The 22006-nt window shown below is 46.4% G+C and overlaps 1 protein-coding gene across 1 annotated transcript in view; it reads right to left on the reverse strand.

Moving 5' to 3' along the window:
- polr3b (polymerase (RNA) III (DNA directed) polypeptide B) overlaps window positions 1–16663 on the reverse strand; it is a 36673-nt gene extending 20010 nt beyond the window's left edge. Inside the window, 12 exon segments of the mRNA XM_070435024.1 lie at window positions 4068–4138; window positions 4383–4512; window positions 4631–4701; window positions 4704–4739; window positions 5719–5843; window positions 7862–7965; window positions 10927–10985; window positions 11213–11216; window positions 11452–11577; window positions 15855–15963; window positions 16226–16340; window positions 16573–16663. Coding sequence (XP_070291125.1) covers window positions 4068–4138; window positions 4383–4512; window positions 4631–4701; window positions 4704–4739; window positions 5719–5843; window positions 7862–7965; window positions 10927–10985; window positions 11213–11216; window positions 11452–11577; window positions 15855–15963; window positions 16226–16340; window positions 16573–16663 — 1041 coding nt within the window.
- Between the last annotated feature and the right edge of the window lie 5343 nt (window positions 16664–22006).

Raw genomic sequence — 22006 nt, forward strand, 5'->3', positions numbered from 1 at the left:
TCAATTAATTATCCAATAATTTTCTTCCTCCAATGACTGCCATCCTTATTTTTGGTTGAAGGGTGCACCAGTCTCCCTCCTGCAAGCAGCAAGCACCCCACACAGACATGATGCTGCCCACCTCCCCCTGTGCTTCACGCATTGGCGATGGTGTTTGCTTCGGCTCTGCAAGCCCCCCCTTTTCTTTCCAACATATATGACGGTCATTATGGCCCAAACAGTTTCTATTTTGTTTCCATGAGACCAGGAGGAGCATTTCTCCTCAAAAAGTACATGGTGGTTTTGGAGCAGTGGCTTCTTCCTTGCTGAAAAGTGACCTTTCAGGCTATTGTCGATATAGGACTTCATTTTACTCGTGGATTATAAGATAACTTGTGTGAAACAAACCTGTTTCTTCCAGCATCTTCACAAGGTCCATTTTGCTGTGTGTCTGGAATTGAATTTGAAAACCCTTTTCGCACCAAAGTACGTTCATCTCAGGAGGACAGGTAGACGCGTGTCTCCTTACCGAGCGATATGAGACGGCTGCTGAAACTGGGTCCCATGGTGTTATACTGCGCACGTACTATTGTTTGTACAGAATAACGTAGACCACAGCTAAGGTACCTTCAGTCATTTTGGGAGAATTGCTCTCCAAGGATGGAACCAGAACTTGCAGGAGGTCTAGCAAAGGTTTTGGACTAGATTTCTGTTGATTCTTTCCATGATGTCAGACAAAAGAGGGCACTGAGGTTTGAAGGTTAGCGCCTTGAAATACAATCCACAGGTAGCATGCTCCTAATTGACTCAAAATTATGTCAATTAGCCTGATCAGAAGCGCAAAATAGCTTAAGGACAACAAAGTCAAGGTATTGGAGTGGCCATCACAAAACCCTGACCTCAATCCTATAGAGAATTTGTGGGCAGAACTGAAAAACCATGTGCGAGCAAGGAGGCCTACAAACCTCTCAGTTACACCAGCTCTGTCAGGAGGAATGGGCCAAAATTCACCCGACTTATTGTGGGAAGCTTGTAGAAGGCTACCCGAAACGTTTGACCGAAAGGCAATGCTACCAAATACACTCAATTAGTATATGTAAACTTCTGACCCACTGGGAATGTGATGAAAGAAATAATAGCTGAAATAAATAATTTTTTCCTATTATTCTGACGTTTCACATTCTTAAAATAAAGTGGTAATTCTAACTGACCTAAGACATTGAATTTTTACTAGGATTAAATGTCAGTAATTGTGAAAAACTGAGTTTAAATGTATTTGGCTAAGGTGTATGTAAACTTCCGACTTCAACTGTATACACCTGTTCTGAAAGGCCCCAGAGTCTGCAACACCACTAAACAAGGGGCACCACCAAGCAAGCGGCACCATGAAGACCAAGGAGCTCTCCAAACAGGTCAGGGACAAAGTTGTGGAGAAGTACAGATCAGGGTTGGGTTATAAAAACATACCAGAAACTTTGAACATCCCACGCAGCACCATTAAATCCATTATTAAAAAATGGAAAGAATTTGGCACCACAACAAACCTGCCAAGAGAGGGTTGCCCACCAAAACTCACAGACCAGGCAAGGAGGGCATTAATCAGAGAGGCAACAAAGAGACCAAAGATAACCCTGAAGGCGCTCTCCACAGCGGAGATTGGAGTATCTGTCCATAGGACCACTTTAAGCTGTACACTCCACCGAGCTGGGCTTTATGGAAGAGTGGCCAGAAAAAAAGCCATTGCTTAAAGAAAAAAATATGCAAACACGTTTGATGTTCGCCAAAAGGAATGTGGAAGACTCCCTAAATATATGGAAGAAGGTACTCTGGTCAGATGAGACTAAAATTGAGCTTTTTGGCCATAAAGGAGAATGCTATGTCTGGCGCAAACCCAACATCTCTCATCCCCCCGAGAACACCATCCCCACAGTGAAGCATGGTGATGGCAGCATCATGCTGTGGGGATGTTTTTCATTGGCAGGGACTGGGAATCTGGTCAGAATTGAAGGAATGATGGATGGCGCTAAATACAGGGAAATTCTTGAGGGAAACCTGTTTCAGTCTTTCAGTGATATGAGACTGGGATGGAGGTTCACCTTCCAGCAGGACAATGACCCTAAGCATACTGCTAAAGCAACACTCAAGTGGTATAAGGGGAAACATTTAAATGTCTTGGAATGGCCTAGTCAAAGCTCAGACCTCAATCCAATAGAGAATCTGTGGTATGACTTAAAGATTGCTGTACACCAGCAGAACCCATCCAACTTGAAGGAGCTGGAGCAGTTTTGCTTTGAAGAATGGGCAAAAATCCCAGTGGCTAGATGTGCCAAGCTAATAGAGACATACAGTGGGGCAAAAARGTATTTAGTCAGCCACCAATTGTGCAAGTTCTCCCACTTAAAAAGATGAGAGAGGCCTGTAATTTTCATCATAGGTACACTTCAACTATGACAGACAAAATGAGAAAAAAAATCCAGGAAATCACATTGTAGGATTTTTTATGAATTTATTTGCAAATTATGTGAGAAAGAAAATAAGTATTTGGTAATAACAAAAGTTTTATCACTCAATACTTTGTTATATATCCTTTGTTGGCAATGACAGAGGTCAAACGTTTTCTGTAAGTCTTCACAAGGTTTTCACACACTGTTGCTGGTATTTTTGGCCCATTCCTCCATGCAGATCTCCTCTGGAGCAGTGATATTTTGGGGCTGTTGCTGGCAACACAGACTTTCAACTCCCTCCAAAGATTTTCTATGGGTTGAGATCTGGAGACTGGCTAGGCCACTCCAGGACCTTGAGATGCTTCTTACGAAGCCACTCCTTCGTTGCCTGGGCGGTGTGTTTGGGATCATTGTCATGCTGAAGACCCAGCCACGTTTCGTCTTCAATGCCCTTGCTGATAGTAGGCTTTGTTACTTTGGTCCCAGCTCTCTGCAGGTCATTCACTAGGTCCCCCGTGTGGTTCTGGGATTTTTGCTCACCGTTCTTTGTGATCATTTTGACCCCACGGGGTGAGATCTTGCGTGGAGCCCCAGATCGAGGGAGATTATCAGTGGTCTTGTATGTCTTCCATTTCCTAATAATTGCTCCCACATTGATTTCTTCAAACCAAGCTGCTTACCTATTGCAGATTCAGTCTTCCCAGCCTGGTGCAGGTCTACAATTTTGTTTCTGGTGTCCTTTGACAGCTCTTTGGTCTTGGCCATAGTGGAGTTTGGAGTGTGACTGTTTGAGGTTGTGGACAGGTGTCTTTTATACTGATAACAAGTTCAAACAGGTGCCATTAATACAGGTAACGAGTGGAGGACAGAGGAGCCTCTTAAGAAGAAGTTACAGGTCGTGTAGAGCCAGAAATCGTGCTTGTTTGTAGGTGACCCAAATACTTATTTTCCACCATAATTTGCAAATAAATTCATAAAAAATCCTACAATGTGATTTTCTTTTTCATTTTGTCTGTCATAGTTGAAGTGTACCTATGATGAAAATTACAGGCCTCTCTCATCTTTTTAAGTGGGAGAACTTGCACAATTGGTGGCTGACTAAATTATTTTTTGCCCCACTGTACCCCAAGAGACTTGTAGCTGTAATTGCTGCAAAAGGTGGCTCTACAAAGTATTGACTTTGGGGGGGTGAATAGTTATGCACGCTCAATTCTGTTTTTTGTCTTATTTCTTGTTTGTTTCATAATAAAAAATATTTTGCATCTTCAAAGGGTAGGCATGTTGTGTAAATCAAATGATACAAACCCCCAAAAATCTATTTTAATTCTAGGTTGTAAGGCAACAAAATAGGAAAAATGCCAAGGGGGGGCGAATAATTTCGCAAGCCACCGTATTAGTTTTAAACAGTAGGAGTGTTGCATAAGTGTGTGTGAGCATGGATGTAAGTGTGTGTGTGTGTGTGTGTGTGTGTGTGTGTGTGTGTGTGTGTGTGTGTGTGTGTGTGTGTGTGTGTGTGTGTGTGTGTGTGTGTGTGTGTGTGTGGGTGTGCTTGCTCATTTATGTGTTCGTGATTGCCAATATATACAGTATCTATCTGACTGTCTAACTGTCCGTCCATGTGTGTCTCTCTCTCCGCTGACTGACCTCTCCCTCAGGGGTGTCGGAGGGGCACAGCATGCCCCACTGGGAGGGCTGCAGGGAGCGGGGTCCCTGACCTTCCTGGTCTTCTCTAAACTGGGAGGAGGTCCTGGTCATCATGCCCCACTGGAGGGCTGCAGGGAGCGGGGTCGCTGACCTTCCTGGACTTCTCTAAACTGGGAGGAGGTCCTGGTCATCATGCCCCACTGGGAGGGCTGCAGGGAGCGGGGTCCGCTGACCTTCCTGGACTTCTCTAAACTGGGAGGAGATCCTGGTCATCATGCCCCACTGGGAGGGCTGCAGGGAGCGGGGTCCGCTGACCTTCCTGGTCTTCTCTAAACTGGGAGGAGGTCCTGGTCATCATGCCCAGAGCCGAGATGAAGGAAAGACTGGATAACACCTGTGTCACACCCTGACGGTCCATCTTAAACCTCTTCAGGGACCAGTTCCCCTGGGGGCACAGAGAGAGGGACAGGTCAAATCCCCTTTTGCAATATGTCAAACCATTTGGATACCACATCCTCTGTCTGGCATAAGGGACCAGATCTTGATACAGGGGCAGCACTCACGGCGGAGATGGCGTTGACCATGCCGTTGGTGATCTGGTCCTGGCGCATGCTTTTGACTATGTCGAACTGGGCTGCTTGGGGATGATCTGGTCTGATATCTTCTTCAGCTCTGAAGTGAACAGAGGGGGAGAGAGAGTGGTAAGGCTTGCACCGAATGTAGATCTAGCGTTCGTCTGCCGATCGTTCAGCGTGATGTTTCAGGGACCACCCACTGTCGATGTCTGACTGACAACATTTTTCATGCGATTCTACATGTAAAATCGGTGCACGCTTGGTTCGCAAATTACACTCAAAGGTGCTATATACTCTCGGGCGGGCAAACGCTATTGGTGTGTCTGAGCTCTTAATACAGTTAGAACCTATGGGCCCATATTTATTAAGTGTCTCTGAGAAAGAGTGCTGATCTAGGATCAGGTCCTCCCTGTCCATAACAATTTGATTAATTATGATCTAAAAGGCAAAACTGACACATTGGAAACATCAAAACTCAACACTGGAAGTTACAGACCGAGTATCTGATGCAACGAACTAGATGTGAAACAACAATACTCCGAGAGATAGTCGTATCAAACCCTCTGTTCTCCCAGCTCTCTTGGCTTCTGCTGCCAGTTGTTCTGTTCCTCTCCGTTATCAGCTCAGAGAAAATGACCAAAGAAACAGATTTAATAACCAGGTGTGCCAACCCTGAGATAAGCCTGACCTGGCCTCTCTCCCAGGTCTCTCTTCTCTCCTTTCCTCTACCCAGTAAGGCTTTCACTGGGGAACCTCTCTCTTCTCTTTCTCTTTCACTCAACACCCCACCAACCCTCCCGACACATTTGCATACATCAAAACAAACAAGCAGCACCGGCAAAATTAATAATAAAGAAATTAAGCTTCCGTTGCACAGCCGGGCCAATTAGTTGAATGTCAGGGAATCATAATTGGAGAGAGAGGAGATTGCTGGGCGTTCTAAGTGCATAAGCCCCCTATTGAAAGGAGGCACTGTACCCCCCTCCACCCCCACCTCGCCCCCACTCCTCAGCCAGAGCAGGTCGGGATGGGGGGAAATTAAAGGCCTTAAGACAGCCATAATTACATTATCAGACCTGGGGCCTGCAGGATTAGCTCAATCGCTCCAGTCAAGGCGGCCATTCTTTTGTCATAGCGTGGAAAAAATCCCTCCGCTTCCCCGGCCCTGGGATTTTGGTGCGGCTGCTGCGTATCTMTCCCCCTGACAAAGCCAGTCAAGGCGGGAATACAGAGCGAGGCGGGGAAGGAGGGATGAGGGTGGGGGGAGGATGAGGAAAACAAAACAGGCAACAACAAAGCGGGAGGAAAATAATGAAGGTATTAATAAAGGAGTGAGAGAATAAAGACGCAGGTGAGGGCATGCGGAGGCTGTATCCACTAGCGCAGGCCTGGGATCAGGGCATGGGGAGGCTGGTGCAGAGTCTGTCTCAACTACCAGCGGCCTGGGATCAGTTCTCAGATAAGTACAAAGTAGGTAGAGATTTAGCACTGCGTATAGAGACCATCGTTTTGACTGGGGAGGAGGAACGGATTAAAAGTCATGATCTAAAGTCAGTTTGGGGTTTCACCGCTAAAGATTAAGGTTGGGATTAGAGGATGGTAAAATGACCAAGATCTGTGAATACAGGCAACTTCTACCTGGGAGCTTTGAAACCCATTCATCCCATGGGCCCCAGCAGTGAGCCTGTACAGCACTGTCACACAACCAGCCCCTTTAAAACATTAGCATTAMACGCTGACAGTCATCTTAATTGAATTACAGAGTGAGTGAGTCGTGCTGTGCAGACAGACCCAGAGCATGCAGGCTCTGCTTATCTACACTGTGGAGCAGCACACTATAGGCCACTGTGCTGGAGGAAGGCTGTACAGGAAAATGTGGTAAAGGAAGTCTGTACAGGCAAATTTAAGTATGCTCCCTCTAATTCTTTCTCTCTCCCTCTCCCTCTCCCTCCCCTCCCGGAGGACCTGAGCCCTGGGACCATGCCTCAGGACTACCTGGCCTGATGACTCCTTGCTGTCCCTAGTCCACCTGGTCGTGCTGCTGCTCCAGCTTCAACTGTTCTGCCTGCGGCTATGGAACCCTGACCTGTTCACCAAACGTGCTACCTTGTCCCGGACCTGCAGTTTAGAACTCTCTCTCCACCGCACCTGCTGTCTCTAACTCTGAATGCTCGGCTATGAAAAGCCAACTGACATATACTCCTGAGGTGGTGACCTGTTGCACCCTCTACAACCACTGTGATTATTATTATTTGACCCTGCTGGCCATCTATGAACGTTTGAACATCTTGGCCATGTACTGTTATAATCTCCACCATGCACAGCTAGAAGAGGACTGGCCACCCCTCTGAGCCTGGTTACTCTCTAGGTTTCTTCCTAGGTTCCTGCCTTTCTAGGGAGTTTTTCCTAGCCACCGTGCTTCTACATCTGCATTGCTTGCTGTTTGGGGTTTTAATCTGGGTTTCTGTTTTGGACTTTGTGACATCGGCTGACGTAAAAAGGGCTATATAAATACATTTGATTAATTGATTGATCGTAATGTAGTAACGTAGTGTAAAAGTAGTGTAAAAGGAAGTTTGCACAGCCCAATGTACTCTGGTACACTACATGACCAAAAGTATGTGGACACCTGCTAGTCGAACATCTCATTCCAAAATCATGCGCATTAATATGGAGCTGGTCCCACCTTAGCTGCTATAACAGCCTCCACTCTTCTGGGAAGGCTTTCCACTAGATGTTGGAACATTGCTGTGGAGACTTGCTTCCATTCAGCCGCAAGGGCATTAGTGAGGTCGGGCATGTACTGTATTTACATATTGTAGCATTAAGATTTCCCTTCACTGGAACTAATTGGTCCTAATTGGTCCCCGAACCATGAAAAAAAGCCCAAACCATTATTCATTCTCCACCAAACTTTACAGTTGGCACTATGCTTTTGGGCAGGTAGCGTTCTCCTGGCATCTGCCAAACCCAGATTGTGAAGTTTAATTAATCACTACAGAGAACGTGTTTCCACTGCTCCAGAGTCCAATGGCAGCAAGCTTTACAGCTTTACAGCAAGCAGTCATAGGCTTGTGTGCGGCTGCTTGGCCATGGAAACCCATTTCATGAAGCTCCTGACCAACAGTGACAGAAGATTGTTACGCACTGAGCGCTTCAGCACTCGCAGGTCCCGTTCTGTGAGCTCGTGTGGCCTGCGGCTATGGAACCCTGACCTACATGAGGGAGGATGAGGGAAGCTCTCTAGCCTCCTCCATCTTGGTCTTCTTGGGCCCTCCCCACACGTGCTGTCGCCGCACTTTATTCCCAATGTATTTCAGAGCCTAGGTAACACACACATGCAGAGGGATATTAGTACAAACTCTGAAACTGCCCAGCAATATAAAACAGGCAAGCTGTATCTCAGATCACAAAGTGACAAACTTTAAAAGAAAGAACCGGAGGCGTAATTCTAAAGTAATGAAAATGTGAGATGTACGTTTACTATCACAATAAGAAAAGGACACAAGTTAACATTCTGAGGGATCAAAGTTGCAGCAGGCCAAGTGACTCACAAAAGCCACGACCAGGGATGTGTCAGCCCTTATGCCCCACCCCCCTTGACACCCACACTACACAAACACACCACCGTCACACCTGAGTCAGCAATAGTCTGTGTCGTGCTCTAGAGAGATGGTCAGTGAGACTGAGCACGTCCTCCCAGACCAACCACCCTGCAGGCTATAACCATTGGCTACTGAGGACGACCAGTGAAGAGTCAACCATGCCAGCCTGTTCAACTATGTCCTGTCCTGTGTTTTACGCTACAATAATGGCAAATGTAAAAACAGTAAATGTGAAGTCCATTTGTGAGCTTTATGAAATGCATGTACAATGGAACATGGACATTTGTAAAGCTTATTTGCTTCAACAAACGACATATTTGCCATTTAAATAGACATACTTACAGTATATAGTAGGGAGCCAAACTACGGCCGATTAAAAGCGGCCTGCAGTGGATTTAGCATAAACAATTTAATCAAAACTAATTGTAGTTAACTAAATGCGCCGCTTGGTTCATAGACCCGTGGTTACGTGAGTAGCCTTCGATATACACTGAGTATACCAAACATTAGGAACACATTTCTAATATTGAGTTGCACCCCCCTTTATTGCCCTCAGAACAGTCTCAATTCATCGGGGCATGGACTCTACAAGGTGGCAAAAGCGTTCCACAGGGATGCTGGCCCATGTTGACTCCAATGCTTCCCATCGTTGTTTCAAGTTGGCTGGATGTACGTTGGGTGGTGGACCATTCTTGATACACACGGGAAACTGTTGAGCGTGAAAAACCCAGCAGCGTTGCAGTTCTTGACATAAACCGGTGCACCTGGCACCTACTACCATACCCTGTTCAAAGGCAGTTAAATCTTTTGTCTTGCCCATTCACCTTCTGAATGGCACGCATATACTATCCATGTCTCAATTGTCTCAAAGCTTAAAAATCCTTCTTTAACATGTCTCCTCCCCTTCATCTACAGTACACAGATTGAAGTGGATTTAACAAGTGACATCAATAAGGGGTGATAGCTTTCACCTGGATTCACCTGGTCAGTCTGTCATGGAAAGAGCAGGTGTTCCTAATGTTTTCTATAGTCAATGTTCTTCATACTTCAGAAAGTATTAACACCCCTCGACTTTTTCCACATTTTGTTGTGTTACAGCCTGAATTTAAAATGATTGCAATGAGAGATGTTTTGTCACACACAATATCCCGTAATGTCAAAGTGGAATTGCATTTTTTTACAAATTAATAAAAAATGAAAAGCTTGAGTCAATATTCAACCCTTTTATTATGGCAAGTCCAAATAAGTTCAGGAGTAAAAATGTGCTTAACAAGTCACATAAGTTGTCTGTGTGCAATAATAGTGTTTTACATGATTTTACAATGACTCTCTCAACTCTGTACCCCACCACACATATAGATAATTGTAAGGTCCCTCAGTTGAGCAGTGTATTTCAAACACAGATTCAACCACAAAAACCAGGGATGTTTTCCAATGCCTCGCAATGAAGGGCACCTATTGGTAGATGGTAACAACAACAAAAAGACATTGAATATCCCTTTGAGTATGAAGTTATTAATTACCCTTTGGATGGTGTATCAATACGCCCAGTCACTACAGAGATGCAGGCGTCCTTCCTAACTCAGTTGCCGTAGAGGAAGGTAACCACTCAGGGATTTCACCATGAGGCCAATGGTGACTTTTTAACAGTTACAGAGTTTAATGGCTGTGATAGGAGAAAACTGAGGATGGATCAACAWGCATATTGTTACTCCACAATACTAACCTAATTGACAGAGTAAAAAGACAGAAGCTTTAACAGAATAAAAACTATTCCAAAACATGCATTCTGTTTGCAACAAGGCGCTAAAGTAATACTGCAAAAAATTGTGGCAAAGCAATTAACTTTTTGTTCTGAATACAAAGTGTTATGTTTGGGACAAATCCAATACAACACATTACTTATGTATTATGTTGTTCAGTTTTGTCATTCTTTCGTTTTTTTGTCTTATGTCTGTTGTGTAGTAAATATTTCAGCTTTTATTTTCATTGTTTTTATTAGTTTTTTCCTGTGAAGCACATTTCGTTGCATTCCATGTCTGAAATGTGCTGTATAAATAAAGCTTGATTTGATTACTGAGTACCACTCTCCAGATTTTCAAGCATTGTGGTGGCTGCATCACGTTATGGATATGCTTGTAATCATTAAGGACTGGGGAGTTTCAGGATAAAGAAACAAACTGAATGGAAGCAAAATACTAGAGGAAAACCTGGTTCAGTTTGCTTTCCACCAGACATTAATTTACCTTTCAGCAGCACAATAACCTTAAACGCAAGGCCAAATCTACACTGGGGTTGCTTACTTTGGGGCGGCAGGTAGCGTTGTGGTTAGAGCGTTAGGTCAGTAACCGAAAGGTTGCCGGATTGAATCCCTGAGCTTACAAGGTTAAAAATCTATTGTTCTGCCCCAGAACAAGGCAGTTTGCCCACTGTTCCCTGGTAGGCCGTCATTGTCAATAAGAATTTGTTCTTAACTGACTTGCCTAGTTAAATAAAGGTTAAATAAAAAATGACCAAGAAGAAAGTGGTGGCTGGGTTACAGTTTTTTATTATATCTGCTTGAAAATCTATGGCAAGACCTGAAAATGATTGTCTAGCAATGATCAACTACCAATTTGACAGAGCTTGAATAATTTTTTWAAGAATAATGGGCAAATGTTGCACAATCCAGAGACTTACCCTGAAAGACTCACAGCTGTAATCGCTGCCAAAGATGATTCTGTAACGATTCTCRTGGGCTGAAGGAAGAGTGGACCAAAGTGCAGCGTTTAACGTGTTCATGATTTAATCCAAAAAACCAAATCGAACGAAAACAACAAACAGGAGAACGAAAGCGAAACAGTTCTGTCTGGTGCAGACACAAAAACAGAAAACTACCCACAAAACACAGGTGGGAAAGGGCTACCTAGGTATGGTTCTCATTCAGAGACAACGATAGACAGCTGCCTCTGATTAAGAACCACACCCGGCTAAACACATAGAAATAGACAACATAGAACAAAAACATAGAATGCCCACCCCAACTCACACCCTGACCAACCAAAATATATAACATAAAGGATCTCAGGTCAGGGTGTGACAGTACCCCCCCAAAGGTGCGGACTCCGGCCGCAAAACCCAAACATATAGGGGAGGGTCTGGGTGGGCATCTATCCGTGGTGGTGGCTCTGGTGCCGGACATGGACCCCGGACAGGGGGGGAGACTCTGGCGGCTCCGGACAGGGGGGGAGACTCTGGCGGCTCCGGACAGGGGGGGAGACTCTGGCGGCTCCGGAAAAGGGCATCGTCGCTGGAGGCTCCGGGCTGAAGGGCGTCGCTGGAGGCTCCGGACTGAAGGGCGTCACTGGAGTGGAGAGACACACAGGAGGCTTCGTGCCATGGATCATCACTGGAGGCTTCGTGCCATGGATCATCACTGGAGGCTTCGTGCCATGGATCATCACTGGAGGCTTCGTGCCATGGATCATCACTGGAGTGGAGAGACACACAGGAGGACTGGCTCTGGGAGAAGGCACAGGACTCACCAGGCTGGGGAGACATGCAGGAGGCCTCTTCCTTGGCCGAGGCACCGGATACACTGGGCCGTGGAGGCGCACTGGAGGTCTTGAGCTAAGAGCCTGCACAACCTGTCCTGGCTGGATGGTGACTTTGACCCGGCACGTATGGGGTGCAGGCACAGGACGCACTGGGCTGTGCAGACGCACTGGAGATACAGTGCGCAGAGCCGGCGCAGGATATCATAGGCCGTAGAGACGTCCTGGAGGTCTGGAGAGCAGGGCTGGCACACTCCGTCCTGGCTCGATGCCCACTCTAGCCCGGCCGATGCGAGGAGCTGGGATATAGCGCACCGGGCTAAGAACACGTACTGGAGACACCGTGCGCTCCACCGCATAACATGGTGCCTGACCAGTACGACGCCCGCCACGGTAAGCACGGGGAGTTGGCTCAGCCAATCTCCCTGTGTGCCCCCCCCCCCCAAAAAAAAATTGGGGAGTGGCCTCCAGGTCTTTAGTGCCAGTCTTGTTCCCATGTAATCCCTGGCCCTTTTCCTAGCTGCCTCCGCCTTCCTTGCTGCTTCGACCTGCTCCCATGGCAGGAGATCTTTTCCAGCCAGGAACTCCTCCCACGTGTAGGATCCTTTGCCGTCCAGGATGTGCTCCCATGTCCAGTCCTCCTTACCCCGCTGCTTGGTCCTTTGGTGGTGGGTAGTTCTGTAACGATTCTCGTGGGCTGAAGGAAGAGTGGACCAAGGTACAGCGTTTAAAGTGTTCATGATTTAATCAAAAAAAACAAATCGAACAAAAACAACAAATAGGAGAACGAAAGCGAAACAATTCTGTCTGGTGCAGACACAAAAACAGAACACAACTACCCACAAAACACAGGTGGGAAAGGGCTACCTATGTATGGTTCTCATTCAGAGACAACGATAGACAGCTGCCTCTGATTGAGAACCACACCTGGCCAAACACATAGAAATAGACAACATAGAACAAAAACATAGAATGTCCACCCCAACTCACGCCCTGACCAACCAAAATAGAGACATTAAAAGGATCTTTAAGGTCAGGGCGTGACAGATTCTAACATGTATTGACTCAGGGGGTTGAGTACTTATCTAATCAAGATATATTTGTGTTTTATTTTTYATATATACTAAACAAAAAATATAAACGCAACATGCAAAAATTCCTAAGATTTTAATGAGTTATAGTTCATATAAGGAAATCAGTCAATTTAACTAAATTCATTAGGCCCTAATCTATGAATTTGATATTATTTTCCTCATGCAGCATGACACATTTCCGTCGCATAGAGTTGATCAGGCTGTTGATTGTGGCCTGTGGAATGTTGTCCCACTCCTCTTGAATGGCTGTGTGAAGTTGCTGGATGCTGTTGTACAAGTCGATCCAGAGCATTCCAAACATGCTCAATGGGTGACATGGCTGATGAGTATGCAGGCCATTGAAGAACTGGGACATTTTCAGCTTCCAGGAATTGTGTACAGACCCTTGCGACATGGGGCAGTGCATTATCATGCTGAAAGATGAGGTGATGGAGGCGGATGAATGGCATGACAATGGGCCACAGGATCTTGTTACAGTATCTCTGTGCATTCAAATTGCCATCGATAAAATGCAATTGTGTTCGCTGTTCGTAGCTTACGCTGCGGTTGGTCTGCAGTTTGCAGTTGTGAGGCCAGTTGAACGTACTGCCAAATTCTCTAAAACAACGATGAGTCAGCATATGCTAGAGAAATTAACATTAAATTCTCTGGCAACAGCTTTGGTGGACATTCCTGCAGTCAGCATGCCAATTGCATGCTCCCTCAAAACTTGAGACATCTGTGGCAGTGTTGTGTGACAAAACTGCACAATTTAGAGTGGCCTTTTACTGTCCCCAGCACAAGGTGCACCTGTGTAATGTCCATGCTGTTTAATTAGTTTCTTGATATGTCACACCTGTCAGGTGGATGGATTATCTTTGCACAGGAGAAATGCTCACTAACAGGGATGTAAACAAATTTGAGCCCAACATTTTAGAGAAATAAGCTTTTTGTGCATATGGAACATTTCTGGGATCTTTTATTCAGCTCATGAAACATGGGAAACATGTATATATTTATTTATTTTTTACAAATGTTAAAAATTGTCTTCCACTTCGACATTAGAGTATTTTGTGTAGCTCGTAGACAAGAAAATTACAATTAAATACATTTTAATCCTATTTTGTCACAACAAATGTGGAAAAMGTCAAGGGGTCTAAATACTCTAAATCTGAATGCACTATGTACAAATTCTAATGGACCTATATATGTTTTAATAAATGCCCTTTTCCTGGCCCACAAATAGATTTTGAACAACAAATTAGTCCCCCAAAAATCTGTGCGGCCCTCCGTTGAATTTCTAAATCTCAAGTTTTTATTTTATTTTCAATTGAACCTTTATTTAACTAGGCAAGTCAATTAAGAACAATTTCTTATTTACAATGACGGCCTACCCCGGCCAAACCCTAACCTGGACGACGCTGGGCCAATTGTGTGACGCTCTATGGGTCTGTAGTGACGCCTCTAGCACTGAGATTCAGTGCCATAGACGGCTGCGCCACCCAGGAGCCCACCCCTGGTCTAATATCTATTTAAGGCTATATGTCTACTGAGGCATAGTTTGACGTATCAAACATCAAAGGTATAATGAGAACAACACTGAAAAGGCATCAACAACATGCATTCAAATCTGATCCAACGGCCGTTGCTAGGATGCTAATATGGCCCTCGTCAATGCATTGCTGGTTCCTCCTACAAAAATAAGGGTCTTTATTCAGACAAATTGGGGCATTGCATTAATCAACACATATCAAAAAGGACACGTTGGCCTATTGAGAAATGACTTGAGGAGGATTATTCTTTAATTACTAGGCAAGACAAAGGCTGTGTCCCAAACGCAAGACTCATCTCCTCTTGCTAGAATACATTCTATTCTTCAGTCAAAGTCCTAGTCCTCAGGAAGACATTATTAGAGGGTGAGGTATGAACGAGATTACGTGTGGGTGGGAGGGATGGAGGGAAGGTATAAGGGCAAAATAGAGGAGAAACGTGGAGGAGGTGGTTTAAGGGCAAGGATTGAGGTGGATGACGGAGGTATCAGGGAAGTTTGGAGGGGTGAGGACATATGGTGGAGATGTATAAGTGAATGGATGATGATGAAGTGGAGGAGAAAGAGGTATAAAGGATGTGGTGTGACAAAGAGGATGGGAGAGGTGGATGGCGGAAGAAAAGAGAGGTTGGCAGGAGATGGAGAGGTGAGGAAGTGGGTGGAGGAAGGGGTTGTGTGGGTGTACACAGAGTGAAAGGTTGAAAAGATAAAGGGAGAGGTACAGACAAGAGAAGTCAGGGAGAGGTGAGGCAGGTTCTCTGACATTTGCTTATGCTATTGAGGAGCTGTGGGAACAGGGCTGGCTGGCCCACAATGCATCTGGGGCCATGCTGGTTGGCAGCATTGCAGAGTGCGGCGAGGGCCAGGAGGAATTCACCCAGGATGCATGAAAGCAGAGCAAACAAACCAGGCAGGCCAACACTCCACACTGGTGATTACTCAAAATGCTACAAGGCCACATTGGACATGTTTGGAGAGGGCTGGCCAAGAGGTCATCAGCGGTGCTACTGCTGCCAACAGGTTAATAGAGCAATTTTAATCTGGGTGTCACGGATATGGACCTTATTGAGTGATAAAGATGCCCAAATGTTTAACAGTAGAGGGTGACTGAAAGCTAAGACAACTCACTGAGTTTAAAAAAAATGTGTTCTGCTGTTGCTTGAATGAATCCAATCAAATTTTCAGCTCAAAAATTAGTACCAATTGTTATATAATGGTAATAGATGCAGCATGTTCACAAACTGAAATTAGCTAAAACATTAGATTAGCTCATTTTTATATTACATTAGCAAATCAGGTCTTAAATGAGTAGCACAAGTGGGTTCCACTACCAACGCATTGAACAACAAGGCTGAACAGGGTAGAGAGGTGGAAGAGCTTGGCATTATCTGTATTCTGTTGGCATATTTTAGTCAGACAGCGCCCTCATGTGGACTCAGGTGACATTCTTACCTTGAAAATAATGGCGATGGGAGCGTCCTCTGACAGTGTGTTGTGTCTCAGGTAGAATCGTCCCCGCTTAACGATCATATTGGTCCTGCTCTTATTTTCATGGGTAGAACTGTAACCACATTACACAGCAGTTTGAGTTGAGTGTGGTGGCAAGTGAACTGACGTTTGGATAAACAGACATGCGAACACAGTCTTACAATGATAAAGGACTAAAGTAAGCAATAAATCAGAAAACATTCACATAATGAATCAAACATGAAAGAAGGCAGGTATGGAAATATCAATAGGAGCAAAGCATTTACACCAAACTGCAGCTAGAGCCTAACTAGGGAGACTCACAATCTGGTCGAGTCATTCTGGATATGAGTGACAGCACAGAGGCTCCCACTGCTCCCTTCCTGTCCTGACCCACGATGATGTGGTTCTTTGACAGCTGCTCCTGGACCAGAATGACCTTCTCCTGACCTTTGACAATGAAGTGGCCCCCTGTGGATGTAGAGAGAATGACACAAGTTCACACACACACACACACACACACACACACACACACACACACACACACACACACACACACATACACACGTTCTAGGCTACTAGGGATGGGCCACCGTGTGTGCATGTTTTTATGTTCTAGCCTATACTATACAGCACATACTGCAGGCAGCCCTCCAGAAGTAGAGTGGCCACCATGTAAGGTGTTCAGCTAGGTTTTGCCTACCAGGGCCCAGAGGGCACTCATTGAGTTTGGAGTACTCCATGACCATCTTCCTTGTGAGGACACAGTTAGAGCTGTGCAGCATCGTGGGCATCCTGGGTCGAATACAGTTCAACGCACCGTTAGTAGGACAATCTCAGAAAGAGTAGCCGCTCTAGCTCTTTTCAAGGTACGCCGACAGCGGCGGACGAACATCTGGACTGAAGGTATGTTGACCTCAACTTCTTGCTTTGGGAAGTGTGGGGGCTGATACGCCATGGAGCATTCGAAGGGGGATAGTCCAGTAGCCGAGCAGGGGAGAGTGTTCCTGGCATATTCCACCCAGACCAGTTGCTGACTCCAGGTGTTGGGGTTACTAGCAACAAGACACCGGAGTGCCGTCTCCATATCTTGATTGGCTCGCTCCGACTGGCCGTTAGATTGGGGATGAAACCCAGATGACAGGCTGGCTGATGACCCAATAAGAGTGCAGAACGTCTTCCAGAATTGGGACGAGAACTGAGGACCCCGATCCGAGACAATGTCAACCGGGAGTCCATGGATTCGGAAGACGTGCTGCACCATAAGCTGGGGCGTCTACTTGAATGATGCCTGGTGAACCGATCTACCACCGTCTACCACCTCTGACGGAGGAAGCCCAGTGACAAAATCCAGGGAAATATGGGACCAGGGGCGATGGGGACAGGCAGTGGCTGTACGGAGCTTGCCGCGGAGTCTTGCTTTGCGCGCACACCATGCATGCGGCAATGAAGGCCGAGATGTCAGGAACCATGGTGGGCCACCAGAACCATTGACGAAGGAAAGCCAGAGTTCGACGAGTGCCAGGACGACAGGTAAGCCTGGAAGAGTGAGCCCATTCCAGGACCTGAGGCCGGACCGAATCAGGAACAAACAGCCGGTTAGCCGGGCCCCCCCCARGGTCCAACTGGGAAGGCTGTGCCTTGCGGACCAGAGCCTCGGTTTCCCAAACAACAGAAACCACCAAACAAGAGGCAGGGAGGATGGTCTCAGATTCAGAGGGAGTGGCAGTGGAACTGTACAGACCGGTTAGAGCGTCTTGCTTCACGTTTTTCGACCTTGGGCCGTAGGAGATGGTGAAATTGAACCTGGTAAATAACAGAGCCCAACGAGCTTGCCTTGGGTTGAGAAGCCTGGCAGTGCGGAGGTATTGTAAATTCTTATGATCCGTCCATACCAGAAATCGATGTTCCGCACCTTCCAGCCAGTGTCTCCACTCCTCCAGAGCCATCTTAACCGCTAGGAGTTCCCGGTTCCCAATCATAATTCCTCTCCGCAGAGTTGAGACGATGGGACATGAAGGCACAGGGATGAAGCTTTTGGTCCTGGACGGATCGCTGGGAAAGAACGGACCCTAATCCCACATCGGAAGCATCAACCTCCACCACAAACTGACGAGTTGGGTCCGGATGGATGAGGATGGGAGCAGTAGTAAATCGCTGCTTTAGATCCCCAAAAGCCTTCTCCACTGCTGGGGACCATGTGAACGGTACCTTGGGAGAGTTGAGTGCAGAGAGGGGAGCCGCCAGGTTGCTGAGCCCTGAATGAAACGGCGGTAGCAAAACCCAGAAACCGTTGGAGCTGCACCTTGGATGTGGTCTGGGGCCAATCCACCACCGCTCTCACCTTCTCCGGATCCACCTGTACATTCCCCTCAGCAATAATGTATCCCAGAAAGGAGATAGTTGAGTGGTGGAACTCGCACTTCGCAGCCTTTACAAACAACTGATTCTCCAAGAGGCGCTGTCGAACATGGAGAATGTGTTCCTGGGCAGAACGAGAGAAAATCAGAATGTCGTCGAGGTAGACAAAAATAAAACAATTCAACATGTCCCAGAGCACATCGTTGACCAGAGCCTGGAAGACAGCAGGCGCGTGAGTCCAAACGGCATAACCAGGTACTCATAGTGTCCACTGGCAGTGTTGAAAGCTGTCGTCCACTTGTCTCCTTTGCGTATCCGCACAAGGTGGTAGGCATTCCGAAGGTCCAATTTGGAAAAGATAGTAGCCCCCTGGAGAGGTTCGAAAGCTGAGGAGAGGAGTAGTAGAGGGTACTGATTTTTAATCGTAATATCATTGAGGACCCGGTAATCAATACATGGACGCAGGGTCTTGTCCTTCTTCCCCACAAAGAAGAATCCTGCGCCGGCAGGAGAGGCAAAAGGGCGAATGCTCCCAACAGCCAGTGAGTCCTCGATGTACTCCTCCATGGCCTTGGTCTCAGGGCCAGACAGGGAATATRGCCGGCCTCGAGGCGGTGTGAAGCCTGGGAGGAGGTCAATAGCACGATCGTAAGAACGGTGTGGAGGAAGGGAGGTAGCACAAGCCTTGCTGAAAACCTCCAGGAGGTCATGATACTCTGCGGGCACGGCAGAGAGATCCGAGGCCATACTTTATCCTGGAGACAGACGTTTCGGAGATGGCTGTGCCGCCTTTAGGCAGTGTGAATGGCAAAATGAGCTCCAACCCAGAATGGAACCCGTAGTCCAGTCAATATCTGGGTTGTGTTTTTGGAGCCAAGAAAAACCAAAAACATCAGGTATGTGGGGGGACTTATTGAGGAGGAGCTGAATTGACTCACTGTGGTTTCCAGATACCCGCATATTAATTCCTTGGTATGGGGCATTGGAAAATGCCCATGGTTTAGATCAATTAGGATATCATTTAGAATCACTGGTAAATTAACCACTTGAGGATTTTCGATAATAAGACAGAATTGCAAGCCGCTTGCCGCACGGCCATACAGAATAGGGTGGCGCTTGACATGTTGCTAGCACCTGGAGGGGGGAGTGTGCAAAATGATAGGTGACCATTGCTGTACATTCATACCCAGGGGTGAGGGTAACTTGACTATGGTAGTGGAACATCTGAAAGAGCTCAGCGGTGATCTCGCAAACGAACACCAACCAGACAACGATTGTAATCTGTTTGGATGGGTTCAGTCATTATTTGGTGTTATGGGAGCTACAATATCTTTCATTGGTTGATTTATGGCTTAGTTATTTTTTTACAATAGTGTTTATTATAACTTGTGTTAAGAAATTGTGCAGCAAAGCCATTGAGACTATTCTTGCCATACCATTACTGACCCCCGAAGGAGACGCCTTAGAACCCTATTTGTGTCACGCCTTGATCTGTTTCACATGTCCTTGTGATTGTCTCCACCCYCTCCAGGTGTTGCTTATTTTCCCTGGTGTATTTATCCCTATGTTTCCTGTCTCCCTGTGCCAGTTCGTCTTGTCTAGTCCTCCTGGTTTTGACCCTTGCCTGTTTCTGGACTCTGTACCCACCTGCCTGACCATTCTGATGGCTTGAACTCGAGCCTGCCTGCCACACTGTACCTCCTGGACTCTGAATTGGTTTTGACCTTTTGCCTGTCCACGGCCATTCTCTTGCCTACCCTTTTGGAACACAATAAATATCAAAGATCAAACCATCTGCCTCCCATGTCTGCATCTGGGTCTGGCCTTGTATCCTTATAGTACGAACTGGCCATAACAGACCCAGCAGACCTGGACCAGCTCAGCCACGCTGTCTCCCTGCAGGGAACCACCATTGGGAGGCATGAGGAGCTACTACAGGACCTTCTGGAAGAACTTCGTTCCCTGACTGAACGCCACGACCAAGGGTTTAAGGCTATTATGGGGCAAATCAGGGAGTTAGCTCATAGGCAGCCTGCCACCTCTGAGAACCCCCAACCACCCAGTAACTTTTTCCCTATGAGTGGTGAGTGTGTACAGCCTACCCCGGCTCTCCAAGAACCCCGCTTACCTCCTCCGGAGCAATACTCTGGGGATCCGGGTACCTGCTGGGATTTTCTTTCTCAATGCTCCAATATTTTTTGAGCTACAGCCATCAAAAGATGGCTCAAAGATAGCGTATATTATTACGATAATTTTTAGGAAGTGCGCTCTCCTGGGCTACGGCAGTTTGGGATCAACAATCCGCCATTTGTCGTCATCTGGAGGATTTCATGGCAGAGGTGATGTAACGATTGTCTGTTGAAGAAGGTGTGAACCAAAGCGCAGCGTTGTAAGTGTTCATGCTTTGATTTCAGAACTGAACACTATAACAAAAATAACCAGAGAATAAATGAAAACCGAAACAGTCCCGTCAGGTGCAGAAACACAAAACAGAAAATAACTACCCACAAAAACCATGTGGGAAAAAGCTACCTAAGTATGGTTCTCAATCAGAGACAAAGATAGACAGCTGCCTCTGATTGAGAACCACACCCGGCCAAACAACAAAGAAATACAAAACATAGAAAATGAACATAGAATGCCCACCCAAATCACACCCTGACCAAACCAAAATAGAGACATAAAAAGCTCTCTACGGTCAGGGCGTGACAGGTGAGGAAGGTGTTCGATAGAGGTCCGGTTTTCTAACCACCCCCTGCTGCTCCCTGCTCACTTGTGTTTCGACACTTTCTAGAAAAATKTCCTTCTTTTCCACAGTTATAACAAACAAAGTTCCTGTCCTGTTGTTGCTGCTGTCTGGCCCAGCAATCAGCACTGGCTCCCCCTCCTCATCCTCTACCTCTTCCTCTTTCCCTCTGTCCATCATTTTGAGATCTTTCCTGAGCCTGCCGCTGCTGGCCCTGTCCTTGATAAAAGCCAGCTGTGCAGCTTGTAACTTCACTCCTTCTTTTTCTATTCTCTGTTTTGTCTTGTCTTCTTGAGACAGTTGCTGCCTCTCAGCATGTTTACAGTGTTCAATAACCGCTTGTAGACTGGTAGTTTCCCAGCCGATGCAAGTCGTTTAAAACTGTTTATCAAGGGCTGGCAAAAGTCCATTCATTAAGGCAGCTTTAAAGAGTTGTCGTAGTCATCATTGTGACAGTCATCAGTCATTGGTTTGAGCCCGGTATGCTTACGGTAGCAGGTCTCCAGTCTGTCTGTAGTCTTCCAGTTACTCCTTAGCTTTCTGCATGCAACTATGGATAGCTGCCCAATCGGTCATGGGTGGGTAATGTTATTTTATGCGATCACACAGCATAGCCAGTTGGGTCTGATAGGCTTTACCCTCTTCCCATTGATAGTTTTCATCAAAGCCTCCCTCCACGTCCGCCCATCGCAGCCTCATCTTGATACGGCAAATGTGTACGATCTCAGCTGCAGATGGCTTTTTCAGCCGGGCCATCTTAAGTAGCTGTGTGGTAAAATCACCAGCGTCCTTTGTAGAATCTGGAAGTTCTTTAGCAATGTCCTTCATTTTGTCCTGTCTCCAAGTCTTCTGGATGTTGGCAAGTGGGTGCCATTCGTGATGGCCCTCCTCACCGTCCGCAGGTTGCGGTTGTGGATTAGGGAACATTACCAGAGGTGCCTGGAGAAAGGTTGTGTTTGGGTCCCCTTTTTCACCTGTTCTGGTCATGACTGTTGCGGGTGAGGGACTTAGCTGCGTGGTAGGGGTCGAC

This window comes from Salvelinus sp. IW2-2015, linkage group LG26 (genome assembly GCF_002910315.2).
Source record: "Salvelinus sp. IW2-2015 linkage group LG26, ASM291031v2, whole genome shotgun sequence".
NCBI classification, from domain to species: Eukaryota; Metazoa; Chordata; class Actinopteri; order Salmoniformes; family Salmonidae; genus Salvelinus; species Salvelinus sp. IW2-2015.